The sequence below is a fragment of the Leucoraja erinacea genome, chromosome 19 (assembly GCF_028641065.1).
Source record: "Leucoraja erinacea ecotype New England chromosome 19, Leri_hhj_1, whole genome shotgun sequence".
NCBI lineage: Eukaryota > Metazoa > Chordata > Chondrichthyes > Rajiformes > Rajidae > Leucoraja > Leucoraja erinaceus.
The window spans coordinates 32,401,721-32,418,963 of NC_073395.1; the positions used below are offsets into that span (position 1 = coordinate 32,401,721).

At 40.1% G+C, this 17,243-nt stretch overlaps 1 protein-coding gene across 1 annotated transcript in view; it reads left to right on the plus strand.

Annotated features, from left to right (window-relative positions):
- The window catches only part of ppfia2 (PTPRF interacting protein alpha 2), a 281,508-nt gene that overhangs the window by 181,900 nt on the left and 82,365 nt on the right, over positions 1-17,243 (plus strand). The window contains 3 exon segments of the mRNA XM_055650768.1: positions 6,379-6,483; positions 15,165-15,386; positions 16,340-16,486. Coding sequence (XP_055506743.1) covers positions 6,379-6,483; positions 15,165-15,386; positions 16,340-16,486 — 474 coding nt within the window.

Here is a 17,243-nt window from a genome sequence, read left to right on the forward strand (position 1 = left end):
TCACTCTTTGCGTGAACCACACTGAATGTAATGCACAAACATTTACAGGCCCTTGATCTCTTTCTCCAACAGCACTGACTCGCTCTGTCTTTCAACTACCCCGGATAGTGGAACTTCTTCATCCTTTATTACATTTAGTGCTTTAATAAAATACTTTGTTTGCTTCTTTTCAGATGTCAACAATCACAAACTGCAACAGTTCTTGAATTCAAAGTCTTTAAGATCTGTCTTCACCTTCATTTTTCTATCACTCCACCTCTCCTCCTAAATGCATCCCTTGATATGCTTTTACAACCGTTTACCCCTTTCTTGCTCTGATTCTAAATTATCAGACCTCAACTTCAACAAGCGGAACCTCAGCTTCAACACTTTGATATACACATACGAATGAATTCCAGACTTAATGTTCATCCTCATACCCATTTCTTTGGTCATGTGTATTTATTGCAGTTTTTTGATCCCTTCTTCAATCTTCAGAACGTTTCATACTGCCACCTTTGTTGTTACCTTGCCAGATTCTTTTGTCACAAAATGTATCGTGATATTGAGCAGCTCAGTTCTCCACTCTACTTCCTCAGTCTAACCAAACCCATTTGAACTTGCAGCACGTCAGTGACTAGGAACCAACTCTTCTGATATAGGGGTGATGCGGTTATTTGGTTAAGACTTGTCAAGGTCATAAGAACTGGAATTCCGTCTGTAAACCTATTTGTCTTGCATAAATACAAGACTTAAAATCTATTTCTTAAATCAAGCCTTTGGTTATCTGCAGTAATATTAATTTGTGTGATGTTCCCAAATAACATTTTGTGATTATATGTAAATGGGAGCTTTTATTTAAATAACTTTGATGGGTTATGGAAGTCTACTCATTTCATGCCTCACAATAAAATTGCATTGCACACTCAATGTTCTAAAGGATATGGAGGAACTCATATTTTGCTTGGGCATCTTACAACCCAGCAGTTTGAATATTGACTTCTCTGACTTCAAGTAACCCATGTTTTCCCCCTCTCTCCATCACTCCCCCAGCTCTCCGACCAGTTTGACTGTCATCCTGATGAAACTTTATCCTTTTATGCGTTGCTGTCACTTTCCCCAAGCTAACAATGATTCTACATTTTCCTTGATCTCCGTTCCCTTTGATGTATCATTTTCACACCCTACTCTTCCCCAAATGTGTCTCCCTCTCCCCTGACTCACAGTCTGAAGAAGGGTCTCGACCCAAAACATTGTCCATTTCTGCTATCCGGAGATGCTGCCTGTGTTACATAGAAACATAGAAACATAGAAATTAGGTGCAGGAGTAGGCCATTCGGCCCTTCGAGCTTGCACCGCCATTTAATATGATCATGGCTGATCATCCAACTCAGTATCCCGTACCTGCCTTCTCTCCATACCCTCTGATCCCCTTGGCCACAAGGGCCACATCTAACTCCCTCTTAAATATAGCCAATGAACTGGCCTCAACTGCCCTCTGTGGCAGAGAGTTCCAGAGATTCACCACTCTCTGTGTGAAAAAAGTTCTCCTCATCTCGGTTTTAAAGGATTTCGCCCTTATCCTTAAGCTGTGACCCCTTGTCCTGGACTTCCCCAACATCGGGAACAATCTTCCTGCATCTAGCCTGTCCAACCCCTTAAGCCAGCATTTTGTTACTCCAGCATTTTGTGTCTATCTTCAGTGTTAACCAGCATCTGCCGTTCCTTCCGAAACATTTAATCTGACACAATTGAAACAAAAAGTTTTATACATCATATGACACATTGAAACCTGGTAGAGAATCCAGATCTTAGTCAGAAGGCAACAGCCCAAGCATTTCAAAAATGTGTCACAAACTATCTTTCTTCGTTGCTGAAAGAGGTAGGAAGTGAGAAATTATATTGGCTGAGCATTGGCTGCTATTTTTAAGTTGTGCTTAAGATCTGTTATATAGCTTATAAAAAGACCTATGCTGTGAATTTTATCCAAGAGAGTCCTAAAATAGGATTGTCTGATGCTGAAATTTTGTGCAAGGGGTTGAAAATGCGGAATAAATTGGTATGTTTTAAAGTGCTTTTACCCAATGTACACTGGCATTTGCAGCTATTGTCAAATAATTCATCCATTTCCAGACATCACAAACAGCTGATATTTTGTTGAGTATGTTAATTTAGGGAATATATGCTTGTTTGGGGACATTTAAAATTTATTACCACAAATGTGATTGTAAATCATGGGCCTGACCACTTGACTTACTCAGGAATAAAATATTATGCAGCACTAGGAGGAACTCCCCAGCTCCATACTACCCAATTCACCCACACCCTTATTGATTGATCCACACATCTGTCCTGCAACCTATTTATAATTTTCTTCCAGTAAGGCAGGAATCCATATTTTTGTTTTGTAAAACAAGCAATCTCTATTGTCAATTCCTCATCTCCAATACGTCAATGAGGCATATGTTGTGGCTACACACCACCCAAAAATATACTGTTTTAGTTACTCTTAAAGGCACTCAAGATTAGATTTAATTCTCAGATGATTGTACGCTATGCAGTTTTCAGTTACATGGACATCTTTTGAAAATATTTTTCAGAATCAATATTCTTAGACACAAGAAACTGCAGATGCTGGTATAAACAGAGGCATGATCAGTCTGAAGAAGGATCTCGACCCAAAATGTCACCTCCAGAGATGCAGTCTGACCCGCTGAGTTACTCCAGCTTTTTGTATCTATCTCCCAATCAGTTTACCTCTACTAACACTCTCCTCCATCTGGCAGAACTTCTCCTCACCCGCAAAAACTTCTCTTTAGACTCCTCTAAGGTTCACGGCACCTCCTCTAACTTCATCTAACTTTATCTTGTATGTAACGTTGGCTTTTAGAAATGTTTGAATGGTGCACTGACTGGCTGACATTTTAAAATTTTGTTGTACATGGTTCATGTTACAATGACAATAAAGAAACTATGCTATTCTATTCTCTCACTTTCTTCAAGTAAAGGGTATTGCCATGGGCCTCAGCTATGCCTGCCCTTTTGTCGATATGTTTAACAGTCCTTGTTGCCATCATACACTAGTATCATGCCGATATTCTTTCTCCCTTATATCGATGACTGCACCGGGGCTGCCTTCTGCATCTGCGTAGAACTCATTGATTTCATTATCTTTACCACTCACTTCCACCCTGCCCTCATATTCACTTGAACTCTCTCTGACATCTCGCTCCCCTTTCTTGATCTCTCTGCCTCCATCTCAGGGTACAGAATATGAACTGACGTCTAGGACAAACCCACTGTTAGCTAGACTGCACTTCATACCACCTTACCTCTTGCAAAGACACTATCCCTACTCTCAATTTCTCCCTACTGTGCCGAATCTGCTCCCAAAATTATGTGTTCCATTTTAGGGCATGTGAGATGTCATTTTTCTTTAATAAATATGATTTTCCCTCTGCTGTCATAAATGAATCCCTCACCCGCCTCTCCTCTGGGTCCCGTAGTTCTGCCCTATCCCCAGACGGGACAAGGATAGAGTTCCCCTGGTCCTTAACTTTCACCCCATCAGCCTCCACATCCAACACATCATTCTCCTACATATCCAACATTTTCAATGTGATCTCACCAGTCACATTTTCCCATACTCATTGTGTCTTTGCCACCCTCCACAACTCCTTTGTTCATCCTTCCTTTCCCATCAAAACCACCTCCTTCATAAGTACTTTCCCTAGCAACTACAGTAGATGTAACACCTGTTCCTTATAACCCCCTCCCTCACATCCATCCAGGGATCGCAGCAATATTTCCAGGTGAGACAGAGGTTCACGGCACCTCCTCTAACTTCATCTTCTGCATTTGATGTTCCTGATGTGGCCTCCTTTGTGACTAGGTGACAATTTCGCCAAACCTTTGTACTCGGTCCATCAAGGCCTGCTGGATCACCCAGTTGCTATCCATTTTAACTCCTCTTCCCTTTCCCATACTTCTATTTCTGTCTTGGGCCTCCTCTGTTGCCAGAGTGAGGCGATATGCAAGCTCAAGGAACAGCACCTCATATTCCACTTTAGTAGCTTACAACCTAATGGTATGAACATTGAATTCTACAATTTAAGGTAACTAGCCTACAAACACCTCACCCCCCATCTACCTTCCCCTAAGCTTTTCTTTTTCTCTCGCCTCTCTTTCCTGTGCTCCAGCTGGATATAGATCCATTTATCCCTTTACCCTCCATAGATGCTGCTGCACCCGCTGAGTTTCTCCAGCTTTTTTGTGTAACCTATCCCTTTACCCTGTCCGCTTCCACCTATATTCCTCCTTCTGGCTTTGCAACTCCCACTTCTTCTATCCTTATCTTATACTTGTAATATTTTCATCTCAGGCCTTTGTTCAGCTGCAAGCACCTCTCTTCCATCTTTCTCCCCCCACACCACAGTTAAAGCCCTGTCCCACGGTACGAGTTCATTCCAAGAGCTCTCCTGAGTTTGCCCTGATTTGAACTCGGAGATTTACGGTAATGGCCACTCGTTGGTACTCGGGGCTCTCGTGGACATTTTTCAACATGTTGAAAAATCTTCACGAGTCTTTACGTGCTTACCTGCCGTTAGCGAGTCTTCCCGAGTACCTGCCGTTAGTGTTACCAGCCGCTAAGATACATCCCCGAGCTCCGACGTACCCGCTACGTTAATTCTCCATGCTTACCACGAGTTTTATTTTTTTTAAACTCGGGAGAGCTCTTGGAATGAACTCGTACCCTGGGACAGGGCTTTTAGTCTGATGAAGGATCCCGACCTGAAATGTCACCTATCCATGTTCTCCCAGAGATGCTGCCTGACCTGCTGTGTTCCTCCAGTACCTGTACTTTGTGTCAATATTCTTAGTATTCAAAGTAGACTTTAGCACAATGAAACTGTGATAACCTGACATCTAATTATTGCAACATTCTGATATTTTGGCATCTGGCTCATTCATTTTTCTAAAGTTTGAGTAAGGAGTCCAGAGCACAAGTTGGGTGTGCTGTCAGAGCTTATGGTTGAGGATGTAGCCAGAGCAAAGGTTTGTATTGTGGCCTGGGTATGCGGCCAGAGCCAGCCTTGTAGTGCTGGCTTAAGGATAAAGGGGAAATCCTTTAAAACCGAGATGAGGAGAACTTTTTTCACACAGAGAGTGGTGAATCTCTGGAACTCTCTGCCACAGAGGGTAGTTGAGGCCAGTTCATTGGCTATATTTAAGAGGGAGTTAGATGTGGCCCTTGTGGCTAAGGGGATCAGGGGGTATGGAGAGAAGGCAGGTACGGGATACTGAGTTGGATGATCAGCCATGATCATATTGAATGGCGGTGCAGGCTCGAAGGGCCGAATGGCCTACTCCTGCACCTAATTTCTATGTTTCTATGTTTCTATGTTTCTATGTAGTCTGGAACCCCAGGGGTCAGGAGCATGGTAGGCTTGTGGTCAGAGCCAGGGTACAGAGTGCTTCTATATTTCCACCTCCATTTAACTAACCATTTTTCAATGAAAAAAAATGATCATACATTGTGTAACATATTAAAAAAAAGGGATATATTTTGTATGGGTATGAATAAGAATAACATCTTATAGTCCAGAATGTACACTTGTCCGGCACCTCCAGAGTTCCAAGTGTGCCAGATTATCAGAATTTTACTTTAAGTTATGTCTTATTGTAGTTATGTCATTGTTTAATTATAATTTAAAATATTGAATGCAGAACTGCAGAATTTGTGAAGAGAGAAACAGTTAACATCAGAGTTTGGGGGGATGTGCAGGTAGATAAGTAATGGTCTTGATATCATGTTCGGCACAGACATTGTGGGTCGAAGGACCTATTCCTCTGCTGTATTGTTCTATGTTCTATTTCTTCAGAACCTGTCACCTTGAACACCTTTGAATTTCATTTTATGTACAAAGTGGGCTTTTGGCAGAATATTTATTGCTCCCAGAATATTTATTTATTGCTGGGATGCAATCCTTGGGATATCCAAACAAGAATGGGAATCTAGAGATTAGTGTCTCCAAGCTACTATACTGCATTATTCATTTCATAGAGCAATAGACAATACAACCCTTTGGACCTTACATCTAATGCCCAGTAGTTGGTTGTTTCACTGAAAGTACACCATGTTGAAGTGCATCCATGTTATATGCATGCTGGTTGTAGAGAATGAAATCAATATAATTTTAGAGGTAGAAGGTACTTAAGGATATAACTGGCGCATGATATGTAAGTAGAGATTCATTTCCGTTAAGTATATTTTAGTATAATTTCAAATAGAAAATTATACTGGAATAAAATCAGCCTAGAGAAGCTTTAATTTTCCATGAAATATTTATCAAATTTCATACATCATTTATGACAAGTGTTTTATTTAAATTCTTACAGATAGCACTACAGCAAGAGCAAAAGGCACACTTTCAGAAGAATGAAGAATCTGCAGAATCTGAGCTTCCAGAGGGAGCAGAGCCAGGTCAGAGGCTTCATGGAAAGGTGAGTGAATGCATTGTCTCAAGTAAAACTCATTCTTTGTATGCTTGTCAAGTGTGGCATTAGTTCAAGTTATAGGCAATCAATCGCTTTTAAAAGCCTTAAATTCCAAATGGTCCTTTCCAATTGAAAAATGACAAATTTCTTATTTGTGTTCTGCTTTGGCATTCTTGTTCTTTATTCACTGTGATTCATTCCTAACAACATTTAGTCCAAGAAATCTGTGAATCCTCCACCCCTTTCAGTAAACATTTGGAAAATGTCAAGAACATTTTCAGATCTGCTTCAACTTGCTGGTGAAAATTTGATGAAAGGATATTGGAATTTCCATCTGCACATGTATAATTTCTGGGCAAGTTAAAATAGTGGAATGAAGTACCTGCATGAGTTTCCTGACAACATCTCCAGCCATTTGCATTTTCAACGATTCTGACAAAGAGATTCTAAGGGGTCGGCTTTGACTGCTCTAGAGCTTTTCTAGACATTTTCTCACTTGAAGTAACAGTAAATGCCGAAAAAAGTCTATAGATCAAGGAAGAATCAGTGGAAAGAGAAACAGTTAACGTTTCAGATTGAAGTCACTTTATCAGAACTTGAGATGTTGAAGTTTGTGATCTTTAACATCAGAAAGGAAGGGTAAATGTCATCTGTAGTAGAGCCAAATGTGGCTGAGACAGCTTTGAGATTGACTGAGCTGGTATTGGTGCAGAGATCACAAGCATTCATATATTGACACCAGACATTCCAGGAATGAGTGAGTTAGCATATGATGAGCATTTTACAGCACTGGGCCACTACTCGCTGGAGTTTAGAAGGTTAAGGGTGGACCTCATTGAAACTCACAGAATAATGAAAGGCATAGATAGAGTGGATGTGGAAAGGTGGTGGGAGTATCTAGGACCGGAGGTCATAGCCTCAGAATTAAAGGGCGCTCTTTTAGAAAGGAGGTGAGGAGGAACTAATTTAGTCAGAGGGTAGTTAATCTGTGGAACTCACTTTCACAGAGGGCTGTGGATGCCATGTCAGTGGATATTTTTATGGCAGAGATAGACAAAATCTTGGTTAGAACTGTGGTCAAAGGTTATGGGGAGAAGGTAGGAAAATGTGATTAAGAAGTGGAGATCAGCCATGATTGAATGGCAGAGTAGACTTGATGGGTCGAATGGCCTAATTCTACTCCTATAACGTGTGAACTTGTACATTTAGCATGGGTCGCAGGATGTGATTGATGACAACACTGCCATGAGAAGCACTGGGTAAATTGAATATAACAGTGATTGCAGGTGGGCTGAATTGTGAAGAGTTGGATTGCAGTATAAATCCATGTGAGGTGAGTTGAAGCTGAAGACATTTGGTGAGGAAAGAGATATGTTTGTGGAAGCAAGTATTTGCCAACACTATGTTGAAGGCTAGGAGGGAAAGATAAACCAATGAGGCTAAAGATGACAAAGGAGAGGTGGAAATCCCCCGAGGAGAACAGTAAATGAAAATAAAAACACTTCATCAGAAAAAGAAACATTAATGGTTTCTCTTTCAACAGATGATGCCACACCTTCACTTTCTATTTTTAGTTCATATTTCTAATGTTATCACCATTTTTGCTCACTTAAGGAGTTGGAGGGATCGAGTGGGTTTTCAGTGGTGATAACTAACAATGTTATAAGCCATCTCTGACATCATGGGCAGTAGTGTGGGAAACTGGTACTGTTTTACAATATTTATCTTCCCCCTCATTTTTCATCCTCGTCCTCCTGTGGATTCATCTGTTAAAATGCATGGTCTGGTACATTTCTTATGAGCATACTTGAAATTATTCTGGATATCTGTGCTAATGAGTGTTGAAGAGTGCCTTCAAGTCAATTTAAACACGTGAAGCTCATCTTGCCCACCCTCGTGGCCTGGTGAACAGCTGATCAAGGCTTTTGATATCTGGTTTCTCATCGGCAATATCACCAAACTCCCAAGTCTGCCTCCAGGTTCAAAGCTGACACTAACCTTTTAGTTGTGCAGAACAAAACTATCATGAATATTTAAATGGAATTAAAGTTCTAATAGTTCATTGATATACCTTGTTGTCATGTGTGTGACTTGGTTTAGATTAATGATGGAGGTGCAATTTGAGCATCTGCTCAATTTGATTAGGATCATCATGGTAGAAGTTCATTATAATCCATCCATTAGTCAATTGTTTGCTGCATTTTTGTGCCCAAAGGAGATTGAGGATATATTTCCGTCAGCTCCATTAAAGATCTGGGGACAAAAGATAGTTAAGTACTGTGTAAACTTTAACAGCTACTTTTAGTACAGGCCATCAGGTCCATTAACTGTTTCTGGGTGAGAAAGAACCCCTTGTTTTTGAGGAGGCTGTTGATATCACCATTATCTCACACAGCAAGTCGACTTCCAAAAACAATGAAATTCCAACAAGTCAAGCAATGGAAAACTGCAAAGCATGGAATAGTGCATAGCATGGAAAAGGTCGGGTCTCCCTGCACGGGAGACCCGACCTTTTTTGTCGGGTCTCCGTTGTCGTTGGGGCTGCAACGAGGAGCGGCCTCCAACGGGAGAAGGCCGGGGACTCTGGTGCCGATGACTCACCTCACTGTCGCGGAGCTGGCCGAGTCCAGAGCGGGTGGAGCGGTGGTGGAGCGCTGCTGCGGCCCGACCTCCGGAGATTCGGAGGCTGCAATTGCGGGTCTGGCGGACGGCGGCACTGGGAGCCCGCGGATCCCTGGAGGGAGACCGCTTTTCAGGGCTCCTGCAACGGCGACTTCTCCCGCCCGAGTTGCGGGGTCGAAGAGCTCCTGGAGCGGGGCCTGACATCACCGCCCCGCGCGGCTTGGAATGGCCGCGGGACTCTGCGAGCGCACGCCGGGGGCTCCAACACCAAGACCCGGTGTGCGACCTTGCATTACCCGGCGTGGCTTTAATGGCCGCGGGACAATCGCCATCGCCAGCCGGGGGCTTTGACTTTGACTCTGACATCGTGGGGGGGAGAGTGCAGTGGAGAGATAAGTGTTTTTGGCCTTCCATCACAGCAATGTGATGGATGTTTATGTAAATTACGTTGTGTCTTGGGTCTATTTGTTTGTAATGTATGGCTGCAGAAACGGCATTTCGTTTGGACCTCAAGGGGTCCAAATGACAATTAAATTGAATCTTGATCTTGAATCTTGAATAGTGCACAGCATGGAATAGTGCATAGCATGGAATAGTGCACAGCATGGAATAGTACAAAGCTCATCAGATGAATCCAACCCCTTTCTTTTCATGGTTAGTTTCTTCTGCAAATTGCAGTCCTTTGCGGCTGACCTCGCAGGTGTTCCCTTTTCAATGGACTCCATGCTCTCCCTTTGAAAAAGTGTCAACATTAGATAGTGACTATTAATGACTACTTCTATGGTGTCAACTCCAGGTCTATTAACTGTACTGTGTGACTGTGAAAATGATCATATTGCTTCTGTTTAAACTCAAATCTATGACAGCCTAGCTAATTTGATTTAAAAAATGTTAAACTCCCAGGAAAATTCCAGTGAAGAAACATTTCCCATTCATGGATACAAAAACATAAAAGTTTGTGTGCAACATAAAGTTTGAAAATTCTGTACTGCCACAAAGTTTGGAAGTGTAGTTAAACATTATGGAGGATAGTAGTTGATGCCCAAAGAACATTGTTGACTGGAAGAAAAGCAAATGTATTACAAATATATGCAGTGTAGTTCAAAGCAGGCAATAGCAGGTGTACTTACACCAACTTTATAGATGTGCCTCAGAGAGCAATTTATCGGGATGCATCACAGCATGGTTTGGGAACCTCCTTCCAACACTGCAAGAAATTGCAGAGTTGTGGACGTAGCCCAGCCCGTCAAGCAAGCCAACCTCCGTTCCACTGACTCTGTCTACACTTCATGTTGACTTGGCAAGGCCACCAACATAATCAAGGATAAGGTCACTCCCTCTTCTCCCTTCTCCCATCTGGCAAGAGATACAGAAATGTAAAAACACACACCTCCAAATTCAGAGACAGTTTCTTCCCAGCTGTTATCAGGCAACTGAACCACCCTATCACCAACTACACCAACTAGACCAACTAGACCCACGGACTATCTTTAATCAGACTTTACTGCACTTTATCTTGCACTAAACGTTATTCCCTTTATTCTGTATCTGTACACTGTGGACAACTAGCTTGTAAACATGTATAGTCTTTTCGCTGACTGGATAGCATATAACATAACAAGCTTTTCACTGTACCTCGGTACACGTGACAATAATAATAAACTGAACTGAACTGCCCCAATGACCTGAATGCAATATGATAAAAGTTTAATGAAGTACTTTCAGAACCGATGCCAGTGAATGCATCTTCAAGTAGTAAATGCACTACTGGATTCAATCTTTGGTGTAAAGCACCATACTCATCAATCATGGTCCATCAATCTCTATTAATCAGGATACAATCCTCAACTTCTTGCTGTTCAATAATAAGCCTCTGGGCATGAGTAATCTTCAAGGGTAAAGTATAGATTTAGCCAGACGTTTCACTATTGAGCCTGCCATAAAGTCTATGTATGTGATGAAGAAGCATGGTAGAGCACTAATGTGCACAGAGCTTGGCCTCCGTAAAGCTTGAGGTCTACACATTTCAACTTAGAAATTTCAACAATTCCACTGATATATTTGTGAATCCGCCGATTGATTGCTGATTGTAAAGGATTCTTTGGGATAGGATTTACTTGCATTTTGAATCAGAATGGGCTAATGAGGGGCAGTAAGCATGCTTTTGTCAGTAGCAGACCATGCCTTACGAACTTGATTGAGTTTTTTGAGGAGGTGACAAAGGTGATGGATGAAGGAAGGACAGCGGATCTTTGTCTACGGATTTTGGTAAAGCATTTGATGATGTCTCTCAGTAGGCTGATCCAGAGATTAAATTGCATGGGAACCAGTATGACTTGGTCGTTTTTATTGAAAAACGACTTACTCATTGGAGATTGACGGTCGTAATGGAATGGTGTTGTTCTGTCTGGAGGGCTGTGACCAGTGGAGTTTCAGAGGGAACTGTGCTGGGGCCTTTGCTTTTTGTGTCTATCTTCCATGAGGAGGACTTATACCAAGCAGGTTAAATATAGAGACAGGTGTGATCCCAAGAGGGATACATAGTTTCAAAGTGTGAAGATAGTTAATGGACTTTCAGTCTGAAGAAGGGTCTCAACCCGAAACGTCACCCATTCCTTCTCTCCAGATATGCTGCCTGTCCTGCTGAGTTTCTCCAGCATTTTGTGTCTATCTTCAGTTTAAACCAGCATCTGCAGTTCCTTCCAACACTCCTCATGGAAGCCCTTCTTTCAGTCTTTCCCTCCCTCTTCTTGTAGCTTGTTCTGCTCTTTATCTTTTCTCTTTCTTACCAATCATGTGTTATTACAAGGAGGGTAACTACAAATGCACCCAAATCTGGAGACATTTTGAAGTAAAGATAAAATTATTAAGGAAGCAAAGGAAAAATACTATGAACTTTAAATTATTTTAAAGGAAGTCCAAGAACTATCAACCGTTGTATAATGTTACCATCATACAATATAAATCAATTAGTAATTAAACTGCAAGAAGTCCTTTCAACAAACTCTGCTGGTGAAAACATCCTTCTGATGAATTCAAAAAGAAGGGGATTAGCTGGATCATTCAACTTTAACATCAAGAACATTCGGTTCAACTTTCATCCATTGGGAATTTGTTGTGTATGTGTTAACGTCTTCAAGTTAATGATCAGTAAGACCAATGCTACAAACATCAGCACTTGCCATATGTGCCATGTTGGAACCAAAGCAGCATTAGTAGTGCCAAAACAACAGGTACTCTAGCGCCAACATTTACATCCACTGAATTAGTGAGAAGATAAGATTTGAATTTCACCAGAGGATGGATTTGGATATCTTGCAGCAATCAGAAAATAATCCCTGAGCATCTAGCTCCTGGAATATCTATACCGTTGAAGTTGGGCAATGTCCTTGTACATCAATATACAAAGTTCTAATTGCAAAGTTAGAATTAGAACAACTCTTTGCAGTCTTCTGGAGAAAACTTCAAAGTTATTCTGACTTGTCCAGGCATCAAGTTATCAAGATCTTGCCGTTTCCCTTGATAACCAGCTTCATAGCTCCGTTTGTCTCCAAGTATTTCGTACATCCTTCAGGATACTCTGAATCAATAATTCTAAATCAGCCATTTGGAAAGATAGATTGACACAAAGTGCTGGAGCAACTCACTGGTTCAGGCTGCATCTCTGGATAAAATGGTTTGGAGATATTTTGGTGGGACACTTCTTCAGACTGATTTTAGTGGAGGAACTGAGAAAAAACTGGAAGCGTAAAGAGGCAGGGTAAATCATTGTCGGTCAAATGAGCACAGGTGAGGGGGCTCCCCGATAGGCAGACGGTTGGACAAAGGTTAAATATAGAAACAGGTATGATCCGAAGAGGGATACATAGTTTCAAACCGTGAAGCTAGTTAATGGACTTTTAGTCGAGGAGGGAGGGGAGAGAAACTGGTGCAAGGTCAGCCAGGATTCAAGAGAATGGAGAGGGGTAAAATAACGGGGTATGCTTTCTCACCCAGAAAAAGTTCATGGATCTGATTTTCTTCCCTAAAGAACCCGTTGGGGTGAAATGACAAATGGTGAGACATTTTCCTACATTTTGATTGATTCGCTGGAGTCATTAATGACAACCACAGTGTGTGCCTTTGGAGAGTGCGACAACAGCAAGCTTATATCAATCTGTGACATTGTTTGGAGAATCCTTATGCAATGAAATTGACAGTGAATGTATCCATGACCATGAAAAAAACAGAAAACCCATAAAAACACATGGCAATATTTTTTTTACTTTATACAAAAGATTATTAATTGGGCATTCCTGTAAATGTCATCAATTTACCATTGACCTTATCCTTGTAGTTACTTGAAATTACCTTACACTAATAATGCTGAGCTGAGTGGGATTTTTCTCAGCTGTTTGGATAACACTACAACAGATGAGCATGACAGCAAATTTTCAACAAGCACTTCCATTTCTCTACTCGTAACCTTGGATTTATTTAGCACTCTCAGGGTCAGAATGAAACCTTTTTTTTGCATTAGTGTAATAATGTCCATTTTCACAAGTTCAGAAGTGATCTTGAACTTGAATGCTGTGTATGCAGATTATTACATGTTTATCCTGTAACTGCATGGGCTTTCCCTGCATTTTCCTGTCCTCTCCCAATTACTGATAATGTGCTGCTTAATAGGTTAATTCAATACTCTAAACTGCACTTATTGAGGATGAATGACTGGAGAATTAGGGTGGTGAGTTGCTGCAGGTATGAGATGAATGATGGGATTAGCATCGATGAGTGTTTGATGATCACAGCAAGTTCCATTTTCATGCAGTATGAATCTTCTGTGTTTCCTGCAGCTAATATACATAAGGCCTTTCTGGACGAGGCAGTCTGTCAAGTCTTAGTAGTATTATGTTATGGCTGGATATTTAGTTTCAAATTATCATAAACTGAATTACAAAATCTGACCAATTTTATATCTTCTGCAGTATTATTGAGCTGGCAAAGACTTGCATTAATTCCATTGTTTGAGGTTATATTTAAAGTTTACTAACTATAACACCATTTAGACATTCACAACATAACAAATGTTATATTTAAAATACATCTTGGAGTCTATCTTAAGCACGTTAAGTATTAAACCATCACATGTTATTATATCAAATACAATTTCAAGGTCGATACAAAATAAAAGAAGAATCCATTCTCTTCTCTTATGGCACCCTTCTGGTGTCATTTTCCTGGGTCGCAATAGCCCTTTGATTCTCAGCTATGGAATCATTCATTCTATCTGTTTGGAGCCTGCAAATGTGGATTTCCACATGGGTGCCCCAATTTCCTTCTACATCCCAAGCATTTGCATGCTGAGAGGGTAATAGGCAGCTGTAAATATCACCAGTAATATATTTAGTTGATTTGTTCTAAACCATGCACATCCTTAACCTAATCTCAGCACTGAATTACTATGGATCAGAAGTGATGATATTAATGCAGAGGTCTTGCATAATAATAAATATCAATATTTTTGAACAAGGTTATAGTCTAAAAATTCCTTAGTGTTTCACCTGCTCCACAATCTAATTATCCATCTGGTCAGGCATTTGTGGAGGGGAAACAACTCTTTTTCAGGCTAATGATGTTGTATGAGAATTTGGCTTTGGTGAAAGGGCAACAGAAGTCCCGTTAATATTTGAAGAGGGTTTTCATTGCTGGTCTGATAAACTAACAATGATAAATGAGTAGCAGCTCTTAGATTTTTCCAGACCTATTAGTGCCAAAGGTTAATTTTCTCTCCTTAAATTCTTTTACATAATCTTAAAATGATCCCATGCAGACAATAGAATTTGAATTCACATTTCATTCTTTCTGCTTAGCTTGTTCCTGAGTAATAGAACCAACATGACCGTTTCCCATTGATTGAAATTGGTGTACATAAGGTCTAAACATTCAAGACCCTTTGCATACCTCCATCAATGTGTTAATCATAGTTCATCTTCCCCAGTTTTGTTTTGGGATTTTGTTGATTTTATTGTAGATATTTTAGCAATTCTCAAGAGCAACTATGTATCTGTTGTTTTTCTTTGCAGCGCCTTTCCAATGGTTCAGTTGACACCAATGATGAAATGAATCAAGTTATGGAACTGCAGGACTTACTGGAGAAACAGAATTTTGAAATGACACAGACAAAAGAGGGTCTAGCAGCGTTATCTGGTCAGTTTGCTGATGTGGAACAGGATCTAGAAACAGCCAGAAAAGATCTGATTAAATCAGAAGAAATGAGTACTAAATATCAGAGGGATATTAGAGAGGTATGAATTTTATAAAATATTTCTTTTTTATTCATCATTGGGCTCAATGACAGTTGGTGATTTGAATAGTAGATACTTTGGGATAAAATATGCTGGTTTAAATCAAAGATAGACACAAAAAGCTGGAGTAACTCAGCGGGACAAGCAGGAATCACAAAAAGCTGAATTAACTCAGTGGGACAGGCAGCAGGGTCTCGACCAGAAATGTCACCCATTCCTTCTCTCCAGAAATGCTGCCTGGCCCGCTGAGTTACTCCAGCTTTTTGTGTCTACTTTGGTATGCACTTCGGGATTGGTGTACGCAAGGTCCAAAAATTTGAGAATCTTTGCGTACCCCCTCAAGTGTTAATGTGTTAATCATAGTTAATTTTCGTTGGTTAATCTATTGGCATAATTGTCTAGTTCAAGGTGTAGATTTAAGCAAGTGCATGGAACACACTGGTGGTGGGAATGAAAATTGGGTATGTGACTTTTTAGAGGATGTTTAGAGGACGTTTAGAGGATGTGACAGAATGAGAACAAAAATTCATACCAACCTTTGAAAGACAAACTAATATTCAACTGGAAAGGTAATGGTTATTGGTACTTTAAAATAATTTTCACATATATTTGCAACCAAAATTAAAATAATATAAAGACACATGGAACTGCAGATATTGGTTTACAAAAAAAATACAGTGCTGGAATAGCTGAGCATGTCAGGCAGTAGGTCTAGAGGACATGAATAGATGACATTTCAGGTCTGAAGAAAGATTCCAATCCGAAATGCCACCTATCCATGTCCTCCAGGCTTGCTGCTCTGAGTTGCTCCAATGTATATTTTTAAATAATATATTTTTTTAAATAACAGGAATCCCAGTATTTTACCATTTTTTACATGAAATACAATTTTTTTTGTGTGCAAAAAATATCTCCAGTTAAAGTAGTCAGATTGATTTATTAATTTTCCACAGGTAATCGCTCAGAAAGAAGATATGGAAGAAAGGATAACTACGTTGGAGAAGCGGTACCTTAATGTACAGAGGGAATCAACCTCAGTACATGACATAAACGACAAACTGGAAAACGAGTTGGCAAATAAGGACGACTTCTTTCGCCAGGTTCAATACATTTATAAATTAGTGGTTAATATAGTAATGGGATATAGTTTTCAGCATTAACTTTCAAAACAAATATTAGAATTTTGAAAAAACATCAGGAAAAATACATTTATTTTCTTACCACTGTTGAAGGTTCTTTATTATGCAAAATAATCATATTCAGTTGCCATAAATTAATAATTTCAGTAAATTATTGATCATAATCTTTACCAGATTTTAAATCAGTAATTTAAAAAAACACCTAGTTACATGTATTGAAACTACACATTACTAAGGTTGCTCATTCAGTCCAGTATAATTGAAGAGGTTGCTGTATCCAAGTAAAAAACACACAGAATAAGATTTGGAGAAAAAAAGAATGAAGTTGGCTTTTATGTTGGAATGGTAACAAAGAACAAAACTGTAATCTTTCACATCTGCTTCAAAACTCAACAGGAAGGACCCAATGGGAATTAATTAAGAATTATTTCCAGTCTGGCAGATTGCAGATGGTTGAAAGTAGGCAGGGGAGATCTTGCCTCTGGAAGCCCAAAGCCAAACTGATGCTAATGCATATTTTACATAAGCTTGTAAATTGATGCATATTACTCCCAACAGAAACATATTGCAACTAAATAGATATATACTCATGAATCCTGTTTTGTACAAGGATTTTTCTAGGGTGCTATAGCATTTTGAGTACCATGTTCCAGAGAGGATGTTGAAATCCACACATCACAGAAATGATATATTCATCAGGATTACACCAGGGAAAAAA